The sequence below is a fragment of the Macaca nemestrina genome, chromosome 14 (assembly GCF_043159975.1).
Source record: "Macaca nemestrina isolate mMacNem1 chromosome 14, mMacNem.hap1, whole genome shotgun sequence".
Lineage (NCBI taxonomy): Eukaryota > Metazoa > Chordata > Mammalia > Primates > Cercopithecidae > Macaca > Macaca nemestrina.
In genome coordinates this window covers 46,510,474-46,537,325 of record NC_092138.1, presented here as the reverse complement: position 1 = coordinate 46,537,325, position 26,852 = coordinate 46,510,474, and the positions used below count along the sequence as shown (strand labels likewise).

Genomic DNA, 26,852 nt, shown 5'->3' with positions numbered 1-26,852 from the left:
TGCATTTCTCTTCAATTTCAAATACCTTAATACTTTCTTTGTTTTCATGTTCCTGTCAGATGTTATTTTTCTCTTCCTTATTAATACATATATACTTGTATATATGTGTGAATGTGTGCAGATTTTAATAACTGCCAAATAGTTATAAGAAAAAACTTGCAGAACTGCTAAGTTAGTTTTCCATTGATACATTATCAGTCAGAAAGTCATGTAACAAAAATTCAACTCAAGAATATAGCACAGAAAAGTAAACTATGAGTGGACCCTTGTGCCCTATTTGTAGAGTTTTAAGTACATGATTTATATATTTCTATAAAACAATTATTTTGTCAAGATAGATCTCTTGAGTTTAATCTAACAGTGTTTGCATGATGGCTTGTTCTTTTTAAACATATATATTGACATTGTTTATAGGAAGTCTTAAACCAATAAGCGATCAAGCTCCATAGGAAAATCAAGTTGTATTTATGGACTTGGCACTTCAAATTTTAGGTGAATTCATTAGATTTTTTTTTCTTACATTCTAGAGAATAACCACTTCAAGAATTATTTCTTAAAAAAAAAAAAAAAGAATTATTTCTTTTTATTATATTTGGTCTAGTAACATGATGATAGTTTTTTTGGTGATTTGTTTTTTAGTTGTAAATTTTAAAATGCAATTTTTCAGGAGAATGTTACTCTATGTCTGATTTTTATTTCTTTTACTAAACAGCCAATTTTAAAGTTAATTATTTAAATACTAGAAAAAGTAATGTTGCCAAATTAAGGAGAAAAATCTATCAATTAATATTTAGATTATCTAAAATTATATTTGTTATCCTAATGATAGAAGCATTTTTTAAACTATAAAAAGGATGTTGTAGTTGTGTTTAGCCATTTCCAATTTCATTTATTAAAAGTTTCCTTTCATAATCCAAGAGGGGAAGAGTGGAATTACTCCAGTATCACATCTTTCTAATAAGAAAATTTCAGTGATTTAGGAATCTTTTCCCCATAAAAGTAAAATTTTCTTAAAAAGTATCATTACTTGTTCTTTCAGTGTTCTTCTGCTCCCATTGTGCCAGGCACAATTGTTTGGCTTTGGAAACTTGGTGGGATAGTGAAAAAATTGGTGGTGTTTCCGATTTTAATGCTGCTATATGTTAGCCTTGTGACTTTGGACAAGTGAGTTTATCCCTGACCTTTATTTTCTTCACTTTTAAAATGAGGAAAAGGACATTTAGCTTACAGATTGTCAGGAAAATGAAATGAGACAACACACTTGAAGTTCCAGTACATAGTAGATACTTAATAAACTTTAGCTCATCCTCCTTTGACCTGCTCTGTGGCTTATTCTCCAGTTTTTATCCCTTGGGAAGCTTGAATTTTTGGAAATAGTAGTGTAGGGTGATGGGGGAATAAGTTTAAATAAAATGTTTTAGTTTCTTCATTTATCTCTAGGAAAAGAGATATTAGGCCATCAGCAGATGTCTTTTTTTTTTAAGTAAGAAACTCTGGCATTATGTATTAGTCTACGTTTTTACCACTCTGCAAAATTTTCATTAGGTTAATCTTTGTGGATGTCAGAGTGATGCTATTATTTCTGTGTTACCAGTTTTGGTACAGGTAGATTAGAAGTAAAGTTGGCCGATTCTACTGGGTCCTGTTTACTTTTGTATAATCTGTTCTAATCATTTGCTTGAATTAAAGCTTCCTGCCTTATAGTCATTAGCATTTGATAGTAGAGCTTGAAACTTGATTTAATAAGTTAGACTCCAGCCTCTGTCCCTGGTTTTGTGAAAATCTACTTATAATCGTGGAATTAAGGCCACACTAAATCTTCAAGTGTTTACACCTCTGTAGAATTAAACAAAACAGCAGCAGTCAACATACATGTGTATCTGGGCAATACTTCATCTTCATTTACAGTCTTGCAGAATGCTTAAAGGGTAGTTAAGGATTTAGGAACTGTTTGTTGAGCAAAATAATGTGCTTCTTTTTATTGTTTTTTAGCCCAGGATTATGTTTTCATAAAAAATAATTGTGTTCCCATGTGAAGTACATTAATGTTATTGTAGATAGTCATTTTTTTTTTTTGGAGACAGTCTCGTTCTGTCACCCAGGCTGGAGTGCAATGGTGTGATCTCGGCTCACTGCAACCTCTGCCTCCCAGGTTCAAGTGATTCTCCTGCCTCAGCCTGCTGAATAGCTTGGATTACAGGCATGAGCCACCACGCCTGGCCAATTTTTATATTTTCAGTAGAGACGGGGTTTCACCTTGTTGGCCAGGCTGGTCTTGAACTCCTGGCCTCAAGCGATCTACCCACTTCGGCCTCCCAAAGTGCTGGGATTACAGGCTTGAGCCACCACTGCCGCCTGTAGATGGTCTTTAATTGGTATTACTATTTAGCCTAGCATCTAACTTCTAACTTTTGAACATACTGCGTCTTAAGATCTAAAATAAATATTTTACTTAGTGTTTCCTTTGGCTTGTTAGTAAGCATAAACAAATGAAAATTGATAACTAATAACTTTATTGCTACCTTTTAGCACACATAGTGTGCTAGGGATGGTAGCCATAGTATCTAATTTATGCTTACAAAAGCATTCATGGAAGGTACCCATGTTTGTTTGTTTGTTTGTTTGTTTGTTTTAAATTGAGACAGAGTTTCGCTCTTTTTGCCCAGACTGGAATGCCATGGCGTGATCTTGGCTCACCGCAACCTCCGCCTCCTGGGTTCAAGCTATTCTCCTGCCTCAGCCTCCTGAGTGGCTGGGATTACAGGCATGAGCCACCACCCTGGTGGCTAATTTTGTATTTTTAATAGAGACAGGGTTTCTCCATGTTGGTCAGGCTGGTCTTGAACTCCCGACCTCAAGTGATCCACCTGCCTCGGCCTCCCAAAGTGCTGGGATTACAGGCGTGAGCCACCGTGCCCAGCGGTACCCATGTTTTCATTTTACAGATGAGGAAATCAAGGCCTACTATCTGTAATCCAGCAAAGTTGATTCCAAATCCCTTGCTTTCCCCCTTGCTGCATTCTTCATATATAATTTAAGCTAGCTATTTAAAAAGAAAAAGGAAAGTTAGTTGTAGAAACCACTGGTTTTATTTCCTTTCAAATTAAATTTTACGAGGAAGTCAATATGTAGAACTGATAAAAATCAGAGCTGCTCTAGATGAAAAGAGAGAGCCAGAGTCCCATCTTTTAGGCCTCTCCTAGGGATCCCTGGAATACTTGATGAGAAAGCCTTAGCCTAATACCCCCACACGCCAGAAAATGAGGCCTAGTGAAACTCTTCAGTTTCCCCATCTGGGACTTGAGGGTTTTATTTATCTTGTGCTTGGAGATGTTATTATGTGGAATTCAAAGGGAAAGCTAAGCAGTATAATTTTATTTTGTTCATTCATTCATTCATTCATTCATTCATTCTTGAGACAGAGTCTCACTCTGGCGCCCTGGCTGGAGTGCAGGGGCACGATCTCAGCACACTGCAACCTCTGCCTCCCAGGTTCAAGAAAGTCTCATGTCTCAGCCTCCTGAATAGCTGGGATTACATGTGTGTGCCACCATGCCCAATTCATTTTTTTCTTTTGTATTTTTAGTAGAGATGGGGTTTCACCATGTTAGCCAGGCTGGTTTTGAACTCTTGACTTCAAGTGATCCATCTGCCTCAGCCTCCCAAAGTGCTGGGGTTACAGACATGAGCCACTGCACCTGACTGCTAATCAGTATAATTTTAAAAGTCTATGAAGGACTATGGGGTAAATACCACTGCAAAAAAAATTATAAGCCGCGTTGCTGGCATGCACCTGTAGTCCCAGCTACTTGGGAGGCTGAGTCAGGAGGATTGCTTAAGCAGAGGAGTTTTGAGTCCAGCTTGCGCAACACAGACGGGGTGTTGCTTTTGTTACCTGGGCTGGAGTGCAGTGGTGTGATCATAGCTCACTGCAGCCTCCAACTGCTGGGCTCAAGTGATCCTCAGCCTCCAGAGTAGCTGGGACTATAGTCATGATACACCAAGCCTGGCTAATTTTTTGTAGGTATGGGGTCTTGCTATCAAGACCTCAAGCAGTCCTCCTACCTTGGCTTCCCAAAGTGCTGGGATTATAGGCATGAGCAACCACGTTTGGCCTCATTGTAAATGTTAATTTTCAGGGTACAAGTTTTGTTTCATCCATAGCAATGAAGTGATTTTACTATGGAACGAGTCTGAAAAAAACTAAGTCACAGTTTTATGTCTAACTGAAGTCTATGTCTACAGACTCTACTTCATTTCGAAGGTTAAAGTTTGGGTGACTGTGTATTACGTTATAGCATGTCTATTAAAGACATATACGTATACAGGCATATGTGTATAAACATAACAATGGAGAAGATAATGTGGATCAACTTAACTGGGAAAATAATGTCAAAATCACTATTTTAAATAAATTGCTTGTAAAACAAATTAACTGACATGATAATTCTGTAATATCTTTATAAACCAGAAATTACAGGTTTTCTCACCAGATAAATTCACATAGGGAATTTATATAGCTCTTTATTAGAAATATAATATCTCTTTCATTAATATAGTGAGGAGAGTCCAGACTTTTTAGCTGGATTGATCTGCATTTGAACTGATCTCTTTCCTGTGTCACTTTGTAAAAGTTATATAACCTCTTTGAATCTTAGTTACTTCATTTAAAAAATGGGGCTTAGAAATAAATGATGCCTGTGAATTCTGGCACAGAGAGGGTGAGTTAGACCAATTTCTTCTTCTGTCTGTTACTATCGTAGTTTGCTAGTTTTATGCAGTTTTCACTTGGTATCTGTTTATCAACAGTGCCACAGTGTTCTTTATACTTGCATCATGTACATACTTGGCCTTTTCAATTACTAGTTTAAAAAATACTTGTGTCACTCTTGCAGAAGTCTTCCTTTTGCAGAAGAAAATGAGGGTGGAGAGAAATCTCTTCTTTCTTACTCTTCACTGAGAATCAGTCACTGAGCAGCATAATTCTAAAATCTTATGTGGCTTTTGGGTACTTTATGGACCTTTTTATGGTAACCCAGAAGCAAGGCACTGATTGAATTAATACATTTCCATCAAGGGACTATGCTGTTAGCCTCTCCTCCTCCTCCTAACCCATGCATGCTTCTATAAGGGACTTTTTTGTTGCATTATTTAGGTTGCCACATATAGTGGGGATGACAGTTTATAGATGTACAGGTTATTGGTAAGCATTATAGCCTTTCTGTCTTTAAAACAAAGGGAAAGGAAAAACCAAAAAAACCAAAAAAAAGGACAGCAACAACAAAATCACTACCCAAACCAAAAATAACTTAAAAATACCATCTTAGCTTTCTGGAAAACTCAGTGCCTTATAAAATGTAGAATCTAAACTTTGCATACTGATTTTAATTTTTAATAGTTTAAAAACTTTTAAATACAACTTCTGTAAAAAGGATATGTGTTCATTGGTCAGATCTGATTAAGAAAATTACAAAGAGAGAAAACTGCCTGAAGGGCTACCGCCAAGGAACTGTTAATGTATTTTTAGTCATCTTTTTTCATTTACAAGTACCTACCAATGTATGAATAGATAGTTACATAAAGGGATGATGTTACATGTATATGTGACTTTTTAAAAAAATGCAGTGTTACCTTAAGTATCTTTCCATGTCTGTAAATATAGATATTCATCATAGCTTTTTTTTTTTTTTTTTTTTTAGACAGAGTTTCGCTCTTGTTGCCCAGGCTGGAGTGCAGTGGCACAATCTTGGCTCACCGCAACCTCCGCCTCGCGAGTTCACACGATTCTCCTGCCTCAACCTCCCAAGTAGCTGGGATTACAGGCATGTGCCACCATGCCCGGCTAATTTTTTTGTGTTTTTAGTAGAGACGGGGTATTGGTCAGGCTGGTCTCGAAATCCTGACCTCAGGTGATCCGTCCGCCTCGGCTTCCCAAAGTGCTGGGATTACAGGCATGAGCCACGGCGCCCGGCCCTCAGTATGACTTATAATGGATTCCTAGCTTGCCAGTGTATCATAATTTATTTAATGAGTTTTTGGTTTGTGGATTTTTTTTTTTTTTTTATAAAAAGCAGTGCTTAAATATGAACATCCTTGCTTGCACTTGTATACTTATTTCCTGAGGATGAAGACTTAGATGTGATACTGCTAGGGAAGGCAGCGTAATTTTGCACAACTTAAGAGAGAGATTGGCAAATCTGTTCTCTGCAGGGCCAGATGGTAAATAGGTAGATGTATGGTTTCTGTAGCAATTATTCAAGTTTTTTATTTGGTAGGACCAAGCAACTGCATATGTAAAGGAATAGGCAGGGCTCTATTTCAATAAAACTTTATTTACAAAAGTAGGCAGCAGAATAGCATTTGGCCCACAGGCTCGTTTGTCTACGCTGGACTTGAAACTAAATAGAAACTAATTTGGGATGAAAACTTATCCCTAGTTTGTTGTAAACTGCTTTTACAGTTTCTTAGAAACGTATTCCTATCTCAGGGCAATGTAATGGGCTGATGACTTACTTTCTTTCCAGTATGTGGTAGTGAATACTTAATTTAATTTAATTTAATTTAATTTTTTTTTTTTTGAGACGGAGTCTCGCTCTGTCACCCAGGCTGGAGTGCAGTGGCCGGATCTCAGCTCACTGCAAGCTCCGCCTCCCGGGTTCACGCCATTCTCCTGCCTCAGCCTCCCGAGTAGCTGGGACTACAGGCGCCCGCCACCTCGCCCGGCTAGTTTTTTGTATCTTTTAGTAGAGACGGGGTTTCACCGTGTTAGCCAGGATGGTCTCGATGTCCTGACCTCGTGATCCACCCGTCTCGGCCTCCCAAAGTGCTGGGATTACAGGCTTGAGCCACCGCGCCCGGCTTAGGTTTAATTTTTTTTTTTTTTTTTTTTTTTTGGAGATGGAGTCTCGCTCTGCCGCCCAGGCTGGCGCGATCTCCGCTCACTGCAAGCTCCACCTCTCGGGTTCAGACCATTCTCCTGCCTTAGCCTCAGTAGCTGGGACTACAGGCGCCCGCCACCGCGCCCGGCTAATTTTTTAAATTTTTAGTAGAGACAGGGTTTCACTGTGTTAGCCAAGATGGTCTCGATCTCCTGACCTCGTGATCCGGCCGCCTCGGCCTCCCAAAGTGCTGGGATTACAGGCGTGAGCCACCGCACCTGGCCTGAATACTTAATTTTAAAGAACTTATTAAAGGAGCTTCGCATACCGTCCCCTACTCCTGAAGCCTAGTACATTTTAAACTAAGAGGTTATATACACCAGTATATATTTTTATTATTCTATACTTTTTTTTTTGGCAATGGAGTCTCACTTGTCGTCTAGGTTGTAGTTCTGTGGCAATCTCGGCTCACTTCAACCTCTGCCTCCCAGGTTTAAGCAATTCTTGTGCTCTTAGCCTCCCGACTAGCTGGGATTATAGGCATGTGCCACTACCCAGCTTTTTAAAATCTTACAGTAGAGACGGGCTTTTGCTATGTTGGCCAGGCTGGTCTTGATCTCCTGGCCTCAAACAGTCAACCTGCCTCAGCCTCCCAAGTGCTAGAATTACAGGCGTGAGTCACCGCGCCCTGCCACGTTGTATACTTTAGATTTCAGCATATGTCGACAACTTGTTAGACAAGGAACGACCTCTTTAATTAATTAATTTTATTTTTGTGTATTTTGAGATGGAGTCTCGCTCTGTCACCTAGGGTGGAGTTAAGTGGCACAATCTCGCCTGCAACCTCCGCCTACCTGGTTCAAGCGATTCTCTGACTACGGGCACGTGCCACCATTCCCAGCTAATTTTTGTAGTTTTAGTAGAGACGAGGTTTCACGATATTGGCCAGGCTGGTCTCGAACTCTTGAGCTTGTGATCCACCCGCCTCGGCCTCCCAAAGTGCTGGGATTACAGGTGTGAGCCACCGTGCATGGCAAACTCTTTAATTTATATTGCAGGGCAGATGGGTATTTTCCCCCTTGTAGGAGGCTGCTGAGTTGGAGTCATGTTCTAGAGATATTCAGAAGTAAGCTGAAAGGAAAGTCCAGTAAGAGGAAAAGAATCATTTCAGCAGAAATATACTACAGATCAGCAGGGTGACATTGAGTTAGTTACTGAACCTTAATAGGCTAAATTATACTCAAAAAAATGCTCTGTGCATAAATAATAACATTTTTACATCTTGAGTTTCTATAAAACAGGAATTATTGGCCCCTACTTGCCTTACAGGTATTTGTTGAGGATCTGCTGGAATAATGAAATAGTTAAAATCACTCTATTTGTAACATTGTGTCACTGGTGCCCTTATGAATTTTAAGATATTTATTTATTATTTAGTATGTATTTGTTGACTATCTGCTATGTGTAAAGCAGTATGGCGAGTGCTGTTGGGAAATACAAAGAGAAATAAGTTAGTTCTTGATCCTAAGGAGAGAAAAACATGTATTTACAGTTCAAGGTGATATAGTGCTTAGAGCCCTAAGGAACAGGGAGCACTTGGGATAATGAGATCCCTTTCATCCAAGGGTATCAGGAAATTTCATGGAAGAAGTGGCATCAGGAAATAGGGCATTTTCAAAGGGAGAATACAGGCGAGGGTATTCCAAAAAGAGCAGCATGAGAACTATTTCAGGTTAGGTAAGTCCAAATCAGTATGCAAGAGACATAAAATATTCTAATTAGAGTGTCTATCAAGCATTTTTCATGAAGAAGGAGGAGAAGATAAAGCTGGAAAGGCAGGTTAGAGCTAGATTGTAGAGGACCTGGAAAGAACTGTAATTGGTAATTGGTGGGGAGCTATAAACATGATCTAGGAGAATGTGTTTGACAATTGGAGGGGTGGTGTATAGCACTAGTTGGCAAGTATGGAATGATAAAGTCAGGATTATTGCTAAAGGGTTATTGCAGAGGTCTGAGCATGTACTTGTTAGAAATATTCTGGAAGGTGTGTGGGGGACAGCTGAGGGGATTGAAAGGGCAGAATGGACAGGCTATCAGAACTGACTGGGTTTAGGAAATAAGGAGAAGGCTTTTAATAATGATGTGTGGTTCTGAGTCTTTGTTAATGGGATTATGGTAATAACATTGAAAAATATAGCAAAATTCAGGGAAAGCTGTAGTAAAGGAAGGAGACCAGTGAACCTATTTGCTTTGCTTGTTTAGCTTGAGATGTTAACTGGATGCTTAGAAAATTCTAGTGAGAGTTTGAAAATGCAGGACTGAAATTCACATGAGAGGTAAGGGTTAGGGATTTAGGAGCCCTGTTCACACAGAGGTACGTGACAGATGAAACTTGAGAAGAGCTTCACGTCACTAATGAGAATGCATGAAAGAGAGAAATTGTGGCCACATGATATGGCTCATGCCTTTAATCCCACTACTTTGGGAGGCCACAGCAGGAGGATCACTTTGAGGCCAGGAGTTCAAGACCAGCCTGGGTAACTTAGCAAGACCCCCCATTTCTATCAAAAAAAAAAAGAAAAAAATTTAGCTGAGAAAAATCACTTCTCAGCTAAATTGCAGGGCAGATGGGTATTTTCCCCCTTCTAGAAGGTTGCTTAGTTGGAGTCATGTTCTAGAGATATTCAGAATTAAACTGAAAGGAGAGTCTAGGAGTTTAAGGTTGCAGCAAGTCACAGTTGCACACCACTGCATCCCAGCCTGGGTGACAGAGCAAGACCCTGTCTCAAAAATAAAAATAAAGAAAAAGAAAATGGTATTTTAAGCATTACTTACCATTGGGTAAGTCAATTACATAAGTAGCTCTGTCTTTTTGTGAGGCAACTAATACCAAAAGAAAAGCAAAAAAGAGTATTCTACCATTTATAAAGCATTCTTTTGTCCACTAAGCTTCTCTTCTTAGCTTCTAAAGCTACAGGTTTCAGGAGTAAAGTATGTTCAGTTTGGGAAAAAAATATTTTTATAAGATCCCCAAGGAAAATATAACTCCCTTTTACTTTATCTTCTCTCCACTTCCCGAGAACCTCAGTAACAAAGATGTTACTGGCAGGAGGGGTTTGTATTCACTTTTTACCTGTCTAATACAGAATACTGCAGCTTTTCATCTCCCCGAGTTCTCACCCCAGTTGAGATCCATGCATTTGGGATGGGGGTGGGGGTATCCCTTAGAAATCAGCTTTGTATGCGTTTGCACATTTTTCTCTTTTTAGTTTGGGGTCCTCAGCAGGCTTGGAGGGGGAATTGTGTAGTACACAGTATGACTTATGTTTGACTTGGGAAAATTTTTCCTGTATGGAACAGCAGGACTGAATCTGCTTTCTCATTTCCTTTCTTCTTTTAACATTACCTATGTTCAAGCTTTGCATGCAGAGAAAACCGTGTTGATTCATTGATCTTCGACATGCTACATTATGAGCCTTGGTGGAAGGTAAAGGCTCCCCTGGCTCCCCTGTTTAGAGCATCCGGAATTCCTCTGGTCTGTTGGTACCATCTGTGGCCTTCCTTCAGGCTCGGTCTTCATAGTAAGTCTAACTCATGTCAAATGGGGCAAGGTGCTAGTCCAGAGTAATTTGCATCTCTAGCCAACCACTGTGCATTTACTCTAGTACTAAATGCTCATTGTGTTTGTCTCTTAATCTGTGTATGCTACTTAAACTTTTTTTTTAAAAAAATCATAATTGGTTTAATGTAGGTGGTTCAATGAGTAGTTTGTGAAGTTGAATTTTTGGGAGCTAATATTTGTTCTTTCCCTTTCTGATGCCACAACACATTCTTCTATCCTATTTCATTCAAATTCACTATTCTGCTTTTTTTACATACATTTTTCAATCATCCTTTTCCCTTTGGTGTTAAGTTTAGCGAGGGAGGAAACACTTTCAATTTGTTCCATGTTTGTGCCTCTGATGAAGTAAGTAAATACAAAATGGGTGTATTTTCTTCCCAAGTAAACTCTTTTCTTAAAAAAATGTCACACCCTTCCCCCAGAATACAGCATTTAGTAGCTTGATGGTCATTACTTGAAGGCAGCCTCTTTCCTCACTAGAGGTAAATACATCTTCACTCTTGATTGCCGCGGAAAGGCAGGTAGAGAAGCCGAGTGAAGCAAACCCAATGATTGGATCAAGTTGACCTGGATCATTTTAAAGTGCTTTTCATGTAAATGCTACAGTTAATGTCTGTCCCCACATAATTTCTTTCTAATGTTTGCAGCAGATGTGGAGTTGGCCTTACCACTGCTCAAGTTGCTTGCTATTTTGACTTTTTCTCTAAGCTTTTCCTTTCCTGGCTTCCTTTCTTTTCTTCACAGAGTGAGATGTTGGTAGATAAGGATTTTATGCCTGGGTGTATGCTCCTTCTTCTTTCTCTCCATTGTTTTAAGTTATATCTTTTCTAAAACTAATTTACCATCTATAGAGCTTTTGCCTTATGGTTCCTTTTTGGTTTTCTAGTTTACATGGGCTAGTGAGCCTCAAACTTTAATGCTCGTCAGCATCACATGGAGGGCTTGTAAACACAGGTGAGGGACTCCACCTCCAGTTTCTGTCACAGTGGGTCTCAGGTGGGGCATGCAAATGAGTTTCAGACATGCTCTCAGGTGATGATCACAATAATCTTTGGCCAAGAAGCATGCCTTGGGCACTGACCGGGAATTTTGGTTTTGTCTGTCAGTTTTCTGCCCACCCCCAGAGGGTTGGGTTCTTCAGATTTTATTCATGCATGTTCTCTGGTAACTCTTTACTTTTTAATTATTTATAGACCAAGCTGCTAGCATAAGAGAACTCAGAAAATTACCTTATATTTTAATTGTGAAAGAGTTGGTTGCAGGAGGGGCAGATGTACAGCTTCTTGCCACTCTCACTCCCTCATCCTCCAGTGAAGTCTTTTTTGTTTGTTTGTTTGTTTGAGACTGAGTCTTACTGTGTTGCTCAGGCTGGAGTGCAGTGGTGTGATCTCGGCTCACTGCAATCTCTGCCTCACAGGTTCAAGTGATTCTTTTTTTTTTTTTTTTTTTGAGACGGAGTCTTGCTCTGTCGCCCAGGCTGGAGTGCAGTGGTGCCATCTCGGCTCACTGCAAGCTCCGCCACCCGGGTTCACGCCATTCTCCTGCCTCAGCCTCCTGAGTAGCTGGGACTACAGGCGCCCGCCACCGCGCCCGGCTAATTTTTTGTATTTTTAGTAAAGACGGGGTTTCACCGTGGTCTCGATCTCCTGACCTTGTGATCCGCCCGCCTCGGCCTCCCAAAGTGCTGGGATTACAGGCGTGAACCACCGCGCCCGGCAGGTTCAAGCGATTCTTCTGCCTCAGCCTCCCAAGGGAGCTGGGATTACAGGCGCCTGCCACCATGCCTGACTAATTTTTGTATTTTTTTTTTTTTTTTTCCGAGACGGAGTCTCCCTCTGTCGCCCAGGCTGGAGTGCAGTGGCCAGATCTCAGCTCACTGCAAGCTCCGCCTCCCGGGTTCAGGCCATTCTCCTGCCTCAGCCTCCGGAGTAGCTGGGACTACAGGCGCCCGCCACCTCGCCCGGCTACGAGACGGGGTTTCACCGGGTTAGCCAGGATGATCTCAATCTCCTGACCTCGTGATCCGCCCGTCTCGGCCTCCCAAAGTGCTGGGATTAATTTTTGTATTTTTAGTAGAGGTGGGGTTTCTCCATGTTGGACAGGCTAGTCTCTAACTCCTGACCTCAGGTAATCCACCCGCCTCGGCCCCGCAAAGTGCTGGAATTACAGGCATGAGCCACCACGCCCAGCACCCAGTGAAGTCTTTAACAGTAAGTCCCTCTGAGCCGAGAGCGATCTATTCAGTCATTCTAAACACAGCATCACTCTAGGAAGCCTTCTGAAAGGTGGTTGAGTTGACCCTTGGCCCCTAAGTGAGACCAAGTAACTCTGTTTTTAGTTTCCCCAGTTGCTTATAATATTCCTTTGACCCTTGTGACTTGCTTTCCTTTCCCCTATATGGCTTCCGTGATGGTCTCAAAGTTCTCAGCCCTCATTGGATTGGTATGCCGTGGTGATGCTTTTGTGGGCTGGGGGCAAAGTAGCATTTACAGATATACTGTGTACCTACTGAATGCTTAGGTGCTTTACATGTGTCATCTCATTCAACCTTGCCAACCCTGCACAATAAATGTAAGTATCCTCATTTTACAGATGCAGGAAACAAGGCTCTGAGATAAGTGAGCAAGTTTACAAGATATTGCAGTAGAGATTTAAACAGAGGTCTAATTGCAAAGCTAGAACTCTTTCAGTATTACCTGTCTTTGAGATAGCAGGAGTTGAGTGTTGAGGATAGAAAATAAGTTAACCTGGGTGTGGCATACTTCAAATTGCATTTAATGTCAATTGTCAGAGTTGACAATATATTTGACCATAAACAACAACCTGGGGTGTTCAATTTCCAAAATAATGTATTACAAGAATGATTGGAAACCAATAGAAAATAATAGAGTTCTGTACCTTTTTTTCTTGAATATAAGAACCCTCTGGGTGCGGTGGCTCACGCCTGTAATCCCAGCACTTTGGGAGGCCAAGGTGGGCAGATCACTTTAGGTCAGGAGTTGGAGACCAACCTGGCCAACATGGAGAAACCCCATCTCTACTAAAAGTGCAAAAATTAGCCGGGCGTAGTGGCAGGCACCTGTAATCCCAGCTACTTGGGAGGCTGAGGCAGGAGAATCACTTGAACCCGGGAGGCAGAGGTTGCAGTGAACCGAGATCACGCCACTGCACTCCAGCCTAGGTGACACAGTGAGACTCCATCTTAAAAAAAAAATAAAAAGGCTGGGCACGGTGGCTCACACCTGTAATCCCAGCACTGTGGGAGGCCGAGGCAGGCAGATCACGAGGTCAGGAGATTGAGACCATCCTGGCTAACATGGTAAAGCCCCATCTCTACTAAAAGTACAAAAAATTAGCTGGGTGTGGTGGCGGGTGCCTGTAGTCCCTCCAGCTACTCGGGAGGCTGAGGCAGAAAAATCGCTTGAACCCAGGGGGCATAGCTTGCAATGAGCCAAGATCGCGCCCCTGTGCTCTGGCCTGGGTGACAGAACGAGACTCTGTTTCAAAAAAAAAAAAAAAAAAAAAAAAGAACCCATCCATGGATCTGGTACAAGTGACTTCATTCTCATTTTCTCCAATGCTAAAATCCAGGTAAAACAAGAATTGCAGGAAGTACGTGAAATCTGTGCAATAGTAGGATGTTTTTCAAGTAAAGCACTAGCAAAGTCATTGAGAGAACTTTGTCTTAATTTCCCTTCTGTCCATTTTTATCGAATGTAGAGGGAGACCATAGTGATAGGTCTCAGTTTTCTCGTTTAGAAATAAAAGGAGTACAATGGAAATTTCTCCTCTTCCTTACTTGTCTGATGTGGGAATTAATAAATATTATGTGTAAAGTCCTTTGAGCACTCTGGAAGAAAGATTCTATGTAATTTTAGCATTATTCATGGTCCATTAGGCTCCTCAGGGTGTCACCAAGGAAGAGAGATTTTTGCCTTTTATCCCATATTTCACAGTATAAAAACAAGGTGTTTTTGTTGTTGTTTGTGACTGTGAAAATCTCCTGTAATTGTACCTGCAGAGGTTGCTCCTATCACAGAGCCCAGGGCACTGTTCTTTGGCAGCTCCCCCCGGAGCATCAGTTCCTGAGGAAGAGCAAGAGTGAAGCTTAGTGAAATAGCTCCTGGCGCCTGTGAGGGCATCGTACCTGCTCGACCCCAAACCCTGGCATCCCCCCACCTCCGTCATCTTCTGTGTCTCTCAAGCTGTTGCATAACAGAATCACATACTGATTGACTCTTTTCCGTTTTCTTTTATCTTATGCTGATCCTATAGTTCATTGCTCTGAGATAACTCCAGAGGAGATCTGTGTCTCTTTCAGGCACTGGCACCTGTCCTATCCAGTTCCTCTCCTATAAAATATCTCCCATCCTTATCATGTTCCTATTGCTACAACTCTGCCTCATCTGAGGACTGTATAACAATGAATGTATTTCTGGTCATTCCATATTTGAAAATGGATAAATACTGTGTTGTATTTATTTATTTATTTATTTATTTATTTATTTATTTATTTGAGACAGGGTTTCACTCTGTCACCCAGGCTGGATAAATGCTGTGTTGTTAGTATGTATATATGCATGTATGTATGCATGTATTTGAGACAGGGTTTCACTCTGTCACCCAGGCTGAAGTGTGGTAGCACACTCATAGCTCCTTTTAATTTTGAACTCTTGGGCTTAAGTAATCCTTCTAGGATTACAGGTGCATGTTACCACACCCAGCTAATTTTTCTTTTATTCTTACTTTTCTCCCTGTGTCGCCCAGGCTGGTCTAGAACTCCTGGTCTCCTGCCTTGGCCTCCCTAAGTGCCAGGATTACAGGTGTGATCCACCACATCCAGCTTGACACTGTTTTGATTTACTAGTTGCTTTCTGTTCAGGGAGCAGTGGGTTCCTTCTTCGGCCTTAGGTTCTATATTCTTGGTCCTTCTGAGTCTTAGCCTGGGGTCCTGTGGTAGAGAAAGTTCAGGCCCAGAATTTTGTCTTCTAGTTAAATTGTAGGCTGAAAAATGAAGGTAGAATGTAATTGCATACCCTGCCACGTAGCTCACCTTCCTGTGTTTCTGCTTTTGTATTCATTTATTTTGCAGCAGTGTGTTTAGCGTGCATCTTCATCTTTACAGTGTTGGGTAATTTGTTTATTTCTTTATCTGCTCTTTCTCACAGGGACTCCTGGTGAGCTTATTGTCAAATCTACTTCACTTAATGGTCTTCCTGAACTCTTTGTGTTATCGGAGTGATTTTTCCTCTTGCCGCTTGGCATTGTATAACCCCTGAAATTAGGCTGGAGTGCTGTTGGGTCTTCCCTTTGGCTTGGAATCGGGCAGTGCTTGTACCTAGCCATGTCGCTCAGGAGCCCTCTGATGGGGCTTTATTTCTGTTTATCTCCCTCCTCCTTTTTTTTTTTTTTTAAACTTACGTTTAAAAAAACTTTCTTTTCCAAGGTCTTTGTCCCTTCAACACTGCCAGACTGAAGCCACCAAAACACATACACTTCAGAACTGATCTGGGCTTGGGGCCAGCTTGACTGAGGAGACGGGAGCTCACATGGAAGTTAGTTTGTTTATTTAGGCTGTGACTTTCATAGTGTCTATCAGGCAGATGCCTACCTGCATGTTTAATATTTAAAAGTAAAATGGAAATTTCAAGTGGACCCTGGCTCTGCAGGAGGCGTCCCTGACTATGAGCCCTTTTCTTCATAACATGATTCTTTTCTCAAGTTCCCATTTCTGTGCCTTTTTCTTTTCCCCTTTGTCCCGTTCCTACCACCCATTTTTCATGGCCATTCATCTTCAGATATTTTCAACGGTAGCTCCCATTTACAACCTGGAGCTTTTTATGGCTTCTTTTCAGGAGTCTGGTCCCTAACAGGATTTTTTGTGTGTGATCTCAGTAAACAAAGAACGCGTGTATGTGTGTGCGTGTGGTGTGTGTGTGTAGGAAGCCTGCCATATTTCCTCTCTGCCCCACAGAAAATGTGTTTTCTGGAAGCCCTTTTGACACTGAAGTGAATGCCCACTGGCCCTCCCTTGTTGAATTCTCCTGAGGGGAGAGAGACAGGCCTTTATACTTGTTGTCCTATCTTTTGTTTCTGCTGATTATACACAAAGTAAGTTGTAAATAGCTCTCTCACACACCATGATTCCTTTGAGGTATGTATGTACAGGAGAGTAGATACATACTCAGCCTCCTCTTGCCCTGGGGATTTCAGAGGGTCCCTTTTAAGGCCTCTGACTTCCTGTTACAGCACTAAGATAATGAAATTTACATCAGTTGTAGACAGTTATTCCATAATTAAACCTGTGGCATAATGTTTAGAAATATTAGCTGAACAGTTCACCTTTTTTTTGTTTTTAAGTTAAATGATTTTATTACTTTAAAAGCAACATATACAATCATACAAAAAGAATAAAAAGTTAAGTACCTGTCATCTTAATCACTGTGAGCATTTTGGAAAATCTTTGTAGAACTTTGTACTATATAGTATGTCTTAAAACAGGCACTAGATGCTAGGACAGAGGAAAAGTGGATAAAATGGAATTCCCCAAATCAGTTTAAAATTAAATAATGGTTAGGCACACCCCATATTTTATTATCCTAATTTACAATGGAGTGATAATAAGGAGTTAGACAATTGATACCTGATTTTTCTTCAGTCATTTTTTGATTGCTTATAGCTGGCTAACTTCGGAGGCTTCTAAATCAAAAGGCGGAATGAGATGTACTAAATTACAACTAATTAGGTTATCAACTTTTGTCTCTTTTGTATCTTCCTTAGTATGTTTTGAATTCAGGAAGAGATATGGTTTGCCTCTCCGTGCTGAAACATTTCCCTAACTGATGATGCTGATTGTGGTGGATGGGGGAGAGTGTGGTATGTTTTTAGACTGTGAACCCTTCAGTGAACTTCGCGAACCAATTTTGATTTGAATCTCTAGTTCCTCATTTTTCAGAATATGGGAGTCCACTTTCAAAGATTCTTATGGGTATATTTTTCTGCTCAGAAATCCTAGCACTCTAAGTTTGAAAATGTACCCACTTCCTTACTAGTTCCTTTTTGTGATTATGATTGTTGAAACATACTGGTAGTTTGCCACCGTTTCCTCCCAACTTACTCACAGAACTTTATGTTTTCTCTTAGAAACTGTGTATTTCTAAGTGTCTCACGTTGTAATTGCATGTAATTTTAGTTGTTTAACTTTCTCCTTCCCTCTTGAGAATGTTTATAAAGTGCATTCTGTGACTGTGAAGATAAAAAGAACTAGAAACTTAGTGTTTGTGACGTGGTCAAATAATCTTAAGGTAAGTAGGAATTTGTTTTGTGTATGTGAGATCGGATGAGGTTTACACTTAATTTGCAGTATATGGCTTACTGAATCTGCCTTTGTTAAGTCACATTGATTGAGGTTTTATAAGAAGGTTTTGGGGGGATTCATTTTGATTTGGAATCTTGTAAGGTTAATTTCTTTCTTTTCCCTTCTGTTGCTCCCTGGGGAGAATTACTGTTGCAGAACTCATTAGTGGCCCTCCATATGTCAACTGAGGGGTAGAATCAGCATTATTTCTATGTGTGACCCAACACAAATGCACAGTGTCCCCGTTCTTCTTGCTGCCCCATTTCTGTCTCATTCCTCAGTTAAGAGGATAAATTCCCTTTTTTGTTGCTTGTGTTGTCCTAGACCAAGGAGCAAGTAGTAGGTCTTGATTTCTGTTAGCACCTTTTTCCTTTGTTGTCTTCTTTGTAATTTCTTTCATATGAAACATCAACAAATACCTCTAGAATGGATGTCACTAAATGTAGTTATTACATGTTTTTTTTTTTTTTTAATTAACTTCCTTGAAATGTATTCTCAACCTTTTTTTGCTTTCTCATTTCTTAAGTTTGAATCCAGGCTTTGCAACTTAATAACATGTGACTCTGAGCTAGTTATTTACCTACTCAAAGCCTCAGTTTTTTTGTTTGTCGACTGGAGATGCTCATACTCCGTAAGAGTGTTGAGAGGAAAATGAGGGTTAATCTACACGTAAGATGCCCACATAGTGACTGGCACATTGGCCTCCATGTGTGAAATTCTTGGGTAAAGAGTGGTTATAAACTTCAAAGACAGATGACACTCTGTCCATTTTACCTTATGAGCCTAGTAAAGAACAAAAGACTTGGAAAGAATGAGAGAACTGGACCTAAAAATGTTTGAAGCGTTGACTGAGTGTGGGTTTTTTTTTTTTTTTTCCCAGTGATATTCACTAGTGAACTTGCAAGGTGAGGTATACTGAACATTGTTTAAGTTTGAATGAGTGTACTGATTTTTGGGTGAAAAGAAAGAGGGAAGAACCTTCTAAGCTGACATGCATGGCTAAAAACTGATGTCTGAACAACGCGAATTGATTAGCACAGATGATTTTAATTGGAGTTTTAAAAAAGTGAAACTAAACAAAACAGAGGAGTGCTTTGATAGGGAAAGAAGACAAAGGTGAGATGATGCTTAGTTGATGTATTGAGTTTAGGGACATATAGACAGTTATATGATTAGTGAGGGTAGTATAAGTCTGGAAATAATGAGGAACAGTTAGAAATTTTTAAAAAGCAGAAAACATGTTTAGGTGGAATCTAAAACCTTGTTTAATCTTAAAAAATCTGAAATGAAATAAGCAAGGGACAGTAGGCAGTATTTAAGGATGGTATTGACTAATTATAATAGCTTAGTTTTGAAAAAGGGATCTTAGTGGCTTTCAGTGTAGAATTTTAAATATAGAGAAATGTTCATTAAGTTTTAACCTTGTTTTTTTTATTATTAGGACAGATATATAAAACAAGGTTTTTAAACTTAAAGATAACATGTTTAAATGACTATTAATAATAAATATTGATAAATAGAAGTCTGCCTGTGCTAGCCTATACCAGGAACAGGAAAAATAAATTTGAATACATATTTTAAGAATGTAAAGGAACTTAAGCATTGTAGAATGTATTGTATTAATTCCTACATAAGAAAACTAAAGGAAAGAGGAAAAGAAAAAATTTTTGTTACCAATGTGAAACAGAAACTATCTATTTTGGTCTTTTCCCCTTCCTGCACTTCCTTCCTTCTTTCCCCTTCCTCCTGTCTGTGGATATTTATTAGGTGCCTACTGTGTGCTGCATGCTCTGAATACAAGGAGGAACAAAATTTATGTTGCTTTTTTCTTCTTGGAATTTACCTTCTGGTAGTTAATAAACTTTGTTATATGGTGTTCACTATATATTTGACATACTAAGTGTCACATACATGTCAAGCCACGATAACCTGTTGTAGACCCGCAGTTGGGATTTCCTCTCTCAGCCTGGGTCAAGTGTGACTGTGCAGTTCTCAGCAGCCTTCATACACAGCATCTAATGTGGCTGTATTCCCTCAGGTTCCATTGGCATGTACTGGCAGAGTGCTGGGGGCAGACTTCTGCCCAAACCTGGAGGAGCCAGACCACAGGCTGGAAGTCCAGGTTGGAGTCTTAACTGTTTTCTCAGCTGGGGGTGGTGTGACAGAAACTGTGGTCCTGGAAAGCCATTTGGGTATATCAGTGCCATCAGGAAGAGACAACCATTGAGACAGGTGTGAAGAGGGACTACTGTAGCGTATGCGCAGCCAAAGGTCCTTTTCAGGATGAGTTGTCTGTAACTGTAGATCATTTGTTTGTTCAGTCAAGAAATATATACATACTGCAGTAAGTACATGGTCTCTGAAGGTTGACTACCTAGAGTTGACACAAGTTGCTGTGAGACCTTTGGCAAGTCACTTAATTTAAGTGAGCCTTAGTTTTCCCATCTGTAAGATGGAGATGTACCATACAAGGTGATTATGAGAATTTAAAGGACCTAACATATATTCAGCAGTTAGTACAGGACCTGCCACATAATAGGTACCCAGTAAATATTAGCTTTCACCTTCTAAGACTTTTATTATCATGTGCTAAGGACTGTGCTAAGCACTTGGGGATATATGTTAGTAAGTCATGCTTCCTACAATATGGTCTCCTAGCTCAGGAGAACAGCAGCCATTCAACTGGGTGCTTATCAGAAAAGTAGGACTTAATGACAAATATCTTCTTCATGGATTGGAAGATATGTCTTGTGGTGTAGTAGGAGTATGTTAGCAAAGTACTTTTTTTGGTGAAACTGTTGAATTGAAATTCAGTTCATTTTGTGTGGTCTTGAGACATTAGAAGTGGTTTGGTGTATTACAAATTAAAAATGTAAATATGACATTTTGGCTAAAGGCATGCCTCCATTTCTATGTACCTTATAATATTTAAGGAATGTGTGTGCCAATGCAAAGATGCAGGCTTAAGTTTCAACATGGATAGCATTCCCTAGCATGAGGAAACTTATACTTTTTTTTTTTTAGAACCTCCATTTGGCCTCATTTTCTAAATTTTCAGGCTTATAAGATGAGCATAGTGAGCTCAGTTTTAAAACATTTGTACTGATTTAGAACCACAAATGAGAAAAGAGAACCGTTTAAAAAATGGACTTCTACACAGTGAGAATGAGGGTGGAAGTGGTGGTTGGAGGAGGTTTCAGTTTTTATGGTACTGAAGGGTATGCCATCTCTAGCACACCTGCTCTTGGCCTAGGGAAGACCACCTGAGCTCTGCTGTGCCCCAAACTGGTACTGTCTGGGTGGTGTATGGCTGTGATACGACAGAAAAGCAGGTGGGACACATATGAGACACGATCATGTATTTCCTAGTTCTAGAAAGCTAACAGCTTGTGTGTGACATGCAAATGCAGAGTGATGGAAGACTTTTTGTGGAGAGTAGTCTGATCCTTGACCTTTTTTGGGTGGGACGAGTGATGTTCTTCGAACACATCACCTGGAATGGTCTGTCATGGGTGATTGTTGGAAATCTGTTTTTAAACCTTGAGTTACAGTGAAAAGAAAAATGGGTTTTGCAGATGTGAGTGTGTGAGATAAAACTGGAAAAAAAAACCTATTGAGTACATTGACATACTACGGGAGAAAATGTAGAAAATGTTATATTTACAAGTTAAAGTAACATTCTGGTTGTAGATAAACCAGATGTGGGCTTGATAGTTCAGCAAGGACCTTGCAAAAAAAGACCAAGTTCCTGGACAAAGTAATGAAAGTGATATTATTGGATTCCTCATTGCGGAACATCATTTTGGTGGACTGCGTGGAAATACTGAATCTGTTAAAAGATGATCAACTATGGAGAGTTGGTCAAGTAGCTGGGACCCACTTGAAGCATTTATTCCTCTCTTCTTTTTCCTCTGCCTTCCTAAATATGACTTTTGCACATTTTAGAAATACCTAGTACATATCCATATTATGTCCGTCATAATAAACTTGATGCTTAATATACTTTTCACCAGCTGTCTATTTCAGGAGTATTTTTTAGCTTAGACTGTTTTCTTTTTTTTTTTTTTTTTTTCTGAGACGGAGTCTCGCTCTGTCGCCCAGGCTGGAGTGCAGTGGCCTGATCTCAGCTCACTGCAAGCTCCGCCTCCCGGGTTCACGCCATTCTCCTGCCTCAGCCTCCCGAGTAGCTGGGACCACAGGCGCCCGCCAGCTCGCCCGGCTAGTTTTTTGTATTTTTTTAGTAGAGACGGGGTTTCACTGTGTTAGCCAGGATGGTCTCGATCTCCTGACCTTGTGATCCACCCGTCTCGGCCTCCCAAAGTGCTGGGATTACAGGCTTGAGCCACCGCGCCCGGCCCTAGACTGTTTTCATTCTTGCCATGGCATGTGTCCTCGTCGTTTTTAAATTTTTTCCTAGAGAATGAGCCATTTCTTATTGTTCAGCACAGCTTTATACTCTAGGGAACTCACTATAGGACTTGCCAGTCATCTCCTCCTCCTGCTTGTATCATAGGCTTTCCCCCAGGGCTAGGCATTATCATCACTAGAGGATTTGCTGTTTGGCCTCTTGATTCTGAGAATAACCTCCCATACACCTCAATTTAGGAGCAACGGTTTGTTTATATTCTTTCTTAGAAAGGATTTTTGTTTAGACATACAGCCCTCAAATCTGGTTTACTTTTATATTGTAGCTGACATAGGTTCTCATGACTGGTGGAGCCCCTTTCTGCTCTTTGCCTTCTTCCTTTTAAACCTTTACCTTTTATTCCTAAAATTTCAGATTTCTTAGCAGCTTTATTTTTCAATAATCCCAAGATCCCCTACTCTGTTATGAATGTATCTTTGGTTTTGAATGACTGTCATCCTTCAAGTCTGTGCCTGACTTGACTTTTGCAAGGGCATCTGCTGTGTTTTGTGTTAATATTGCTTGATTCAGAAAAATAACTGGAAATCAAGATTTTGATTCTCTAACTTTGTTTATTTTCCCCAGTGGCTTTTGAAGTGGATACTCCAGTTTGGGAGGTTAACTGATGAATAGTAGCAAATAATTACACTCTTATGCAATAATCTTCTAAGAAATGGTTATTCTAATTTAGAGTCTACTTAATTGCTGATATTTTACTTTTATCAGAGAAAAGTTACCCTGTTAGTTCAGTTGTGCCTCATGTATTAAGTTGTTACATTTAGCTCAGCACAGTTCTTTCCTTGGTTGGGAATTCAAGATGTGAGGTTTGACTCGGTATTTTTCAACGCTGAAGTGCTTAGAAAATTAGAGTAAATAATGAACCAATATTTCGGTACTAGATTAGACACAATTTACTGTGATGTTTTATAAACCACAGACTTCTTTCTTCTGTGAATGCGTGAAGGATCACTTTTTTTCAGACATACTGGGGTGCAAGTGTAAATTTCCATAAAATTTAAATGAGGTGCTTCCTGTAATTAATGAACAATTGTGGCTGCTCTCTGGTCTGCATTGTAATTAACCGTGATCAGGCTTGTTTAGTGATGACACTGTTCCTGTAATAATTTGACAAGCTACTGTGAATTTGCCAGGTTATTAAACAACCTGCAGCATTCTCTTCTGGAATCACGGGGATGAGCTCGGCTGCTGCTGCTAGTTAAATGCAGCATAAGGGGAAACCAAAAGCTGCTCATCGAAGTCTGTCGATCACTATGAACAGATTTAAATTCCTGTGATGTTGGAGAAGTTAATTACTTTTGTATAGGGTGTCTTGAAAACTTTTTATTACATGATAAACCTACTGGGGCAAAGCTGGTCATGTTTATGAACTCACAATGAATCCAGCAAATTTTCTATATTTTTTAACACCAGTATGAACTAAACAAAATCTGAAGTTCCCCTTACCACCTTATTAAATAGGTATAACTTATTTTTTTTAAAAAGGTTGTTTCCTTCACAGATATGTCCACAACATCCCCCCAAATATAAGTTCACTCTCTCTCTTTTTTTTTCTGTTCCAAATAGATGACCTTGTGCTAAACAAAGTCGTGTTGCAGGTAGAGCAGTCTAAGTGGACCAGTAGCCTTATATCCTTGGTCACCAGTGCACCAGTCCCCCAACCCCCTCTTTCAGGTTAAGATCTGTTCAAAACGTTACTGTCTAGTTACTGTGGTGTCTTTCATTCAGATTCTGTTTATTGACTAAACCACAAGGATTCCTGCCCAAAGTACCAGGCGGTCTATGCTTGACTGATTTTGATTTTCTAACATCAGCCCTGGGGTTTATTTGAAAAATGTACATACACTGCAGCTTTAACAAGTCAAGTGACTGCATGTTTTTGACCATGGAGTAGAGTATATCTGAAGATCATTAAATTTAGTGGGGGAAGGGAGGGGTAGAGAATAAGTGTAGTAGTCATTGTACCATTGCAGAGTGAGTGAGTGTGTGTGTGTGTGTTTGTGTGTGTGTGACACATGGTTTTTGTCTTTTCATCTTCTCCAAGAGCCAGAAAGTTTCCTGCAGTTCTCTTTCCAGCTATTGACAAATGATTGCCAGATGTGAGATCTTTGCAGTGCTCTTTCCCTCAGCAAACCTGCAGCGATGGGATATTTGATTCTCCCTTGCCCATTTCATCTCCTTTCCACATCTGCCAGGGACACACAAGCAATACATCCCTACATGAGAGTTTAAAGTTTATTCAGCTCCTTTTTCCCCTCCGATAAAATGTTTGGAGACAACAGAATGAGGTCCATATGACTCTCTCCTGACTTCACCGTATGAAATTAATTGTTTATTTTACTTATCTACCTTTCAGTAATTGAAGTATTTCATTTTAGTTTCGGTCCATGGAAAATTTGACGTAACTCTGGGAGTGCTGAGAGTTTCCTATTGTCTGCTTGCTGCAAGTATGCCACCATCTCAGCTTCCCTTTGAGTGCCTCAATTCTGATAAAAACTAGACTGTTTCATAGGACTTCCCAGTAAAGTAATTTTAATCAACAGCTGTCAAAATATTAAGTATGGAGTGTCTGGTAAAATTCAGTAGTCATTTAGAATTGAAAAAGCCACCTAAGAGGGAGAAAATTCAACTTGTTGGGTTTGATTGGTTTACTCTGTGTTTGTATCCATTGTCAAAATTCATATGGATGAGGCTCTAGTTTTAATCACAAGTAGCTTAAAAAGAGAAAGTACACTGAGTTTTGGAGGAATCTGAAGTTAGCCTGTGTAGGCCACACACATAATCACTAACATGCACAGAAGCCTTTTGCATCTGCTTGGAATCTGTATTGATACTGAATTTTTTTTTCTCATCTCAGTTTGAAAATATTTTCCAAAATGCCCTTATAGCTCATGTTCATACTATAGGGTGGGCTGACACAGGTGGCCTGTCTGTTTTCCTATTACACTTTTTGGCAAATGGAAAGGCCCCTTATTCCCTGAATAAGATCAACTTTTTTTTTTTTAAACATTTAAAAAATAATCCATAAAATGTCTGCCACATGTTCTCTAGTTTATGGAAATGTTTTCTAAATTAGACTTGTGGAATTGGATTCTTATTGTGAAAGTATTAGTGTGTTTACTATTTCTGCTATCTTCTTAGCTGCCTGCGATTATGTGAATTTAGATTTTTATATGAAATTTGAATGAGGAATATAATTATTATTTCTGAATTCCTGCACTGAGAAAAACTTTTTTCTTATTAAAGGAGGTAAATGATTATACCCACATCAGAATCAACATAGAAAAAGTGTGAAGTCTGTTTTTCAATATTTTCTTTAAAAAATTAACAAAACAATAATGGCAAACAAACCTAACAAGAACAACAACAAAAGCCCCTGAAAAGATTAAATCCTCCTAAACCGAAGTAAATGGCGGAAAACCATTTACCACAAGTTGCCAAAATGTTGTATGTTTCTATTGGAAGTTTTTACCGAGTAGGATAGAAGATAATCACAGCCGAACACGAGGACAGTGATTTCAAACTGTTTACCCTTAAAAACAAGATGAAGATCATGACGGAGGGGTTAAGTTTAAAAAACACTCCCCCTATGCAAAACAAAATTACTAAGAACCAAACAGATCCCTGTGGAAAAGTTTATATGATTATTGTTCTGACTTTCCCTGAGGACTGACGCCATGGTAGGCACTCAGTGGATGCCAGTGGTGGAAGGTGGAGGCAAAGAGCCCTTTCATAAAACAACAAGGTTAGGAACTCCTCTGGCAGGAGCCAAGTTCCTCCGAGTTTAGATCACTTCACATAATTTGCCCTCGCTAATGCATTTGCTGGTTTCTCATGCCTTCCTGCCTTTTCCTCTCCATGGTTACTCTGGGAGACAGAGAGGTGCTAAGCAATGGAGGTGTCATCCGACCCGCGCACCTAGGGAACGTCCTTCAGAGGACGACTTGTCACCAGCCGTCAAAGAAGAGAGTGGCTTTGTGGTCTCTGAACATCTGGCAGCGCTGCACAGGAAGCTGAGGGGGTGTCATTAATTGTGATGAAATAATTTAAACCATCAGGAATAAATGAGGCTGTTAAGCTAAGTTCAGATTCCATTTGCCATGCACATGTGTCTAGCAGCCTGTGTGCAGTTAAAAAAAATTGAATTATATTAGCTCATGAGTAGAAGTGAAACAGATACTGTAAATGAAACAAGTTGCTGTATAGTGATGACATCGTGTTGAACCATTTCACAGAGTTACAGTTTGTAGGATCAGTATATCAAAAGCGGTATATTATTTAATGAATTTTTATATAAAACATTCTTACGGTATTGAATATAGTAAGGACCAGTGGTTTATGGGTATGTAGGGAGGATGTGTAGGTAGATGGGTGGAAAGAAGCAAGCCACCAGGTAAAGGTGCAGTGGGGTGGGTGGGAGGTGCTTTGCCAGGCTGAATTGAGGCACAGTGTACCTTTCTATAGAGTCTGGCTGTGATTGCAATATCAGGTGCCCTTGCTCTGCATACATAGTGCCGCTTGGAGGACAATTTCTCTCTGATGACCAACTATGAATGTTCCTTTGAGAGCTTC

At 40.0% G+C, this 26,852-nt stretch overlaps 1 protein-coding gene across 11 annotated transcripts in view; it reads left to right on the top strand.

The window, feature by feature from the left end:
• The window catches only part of LOC105489077 (basonuclin zinc finger protein 2), a 448,875-nt gene that overhangs the window by 165,904 nt on the left and 256,119 nt on the right, over positions 1-26,852 (top strand). For 6 of the 11 annotated variants that reach the window (XM_011753711.3, XM_011753710.3, XM_011753713.3 and 3 more), the window contains one exon: positions 19,896-19,979. The exons of the other annotated variants lie outside the window; for them this stretch is intronic. In XM_011753711.3, coding sequence (XP_011752013.1) covers positions 19,896-19,979 — 84 coding nt within the window. The remainder of the gene's footprint in view (positions 1-19,895; positions 19,980-26,852) is intronic. 11 annotated transcript variants of the gene reach the window in all.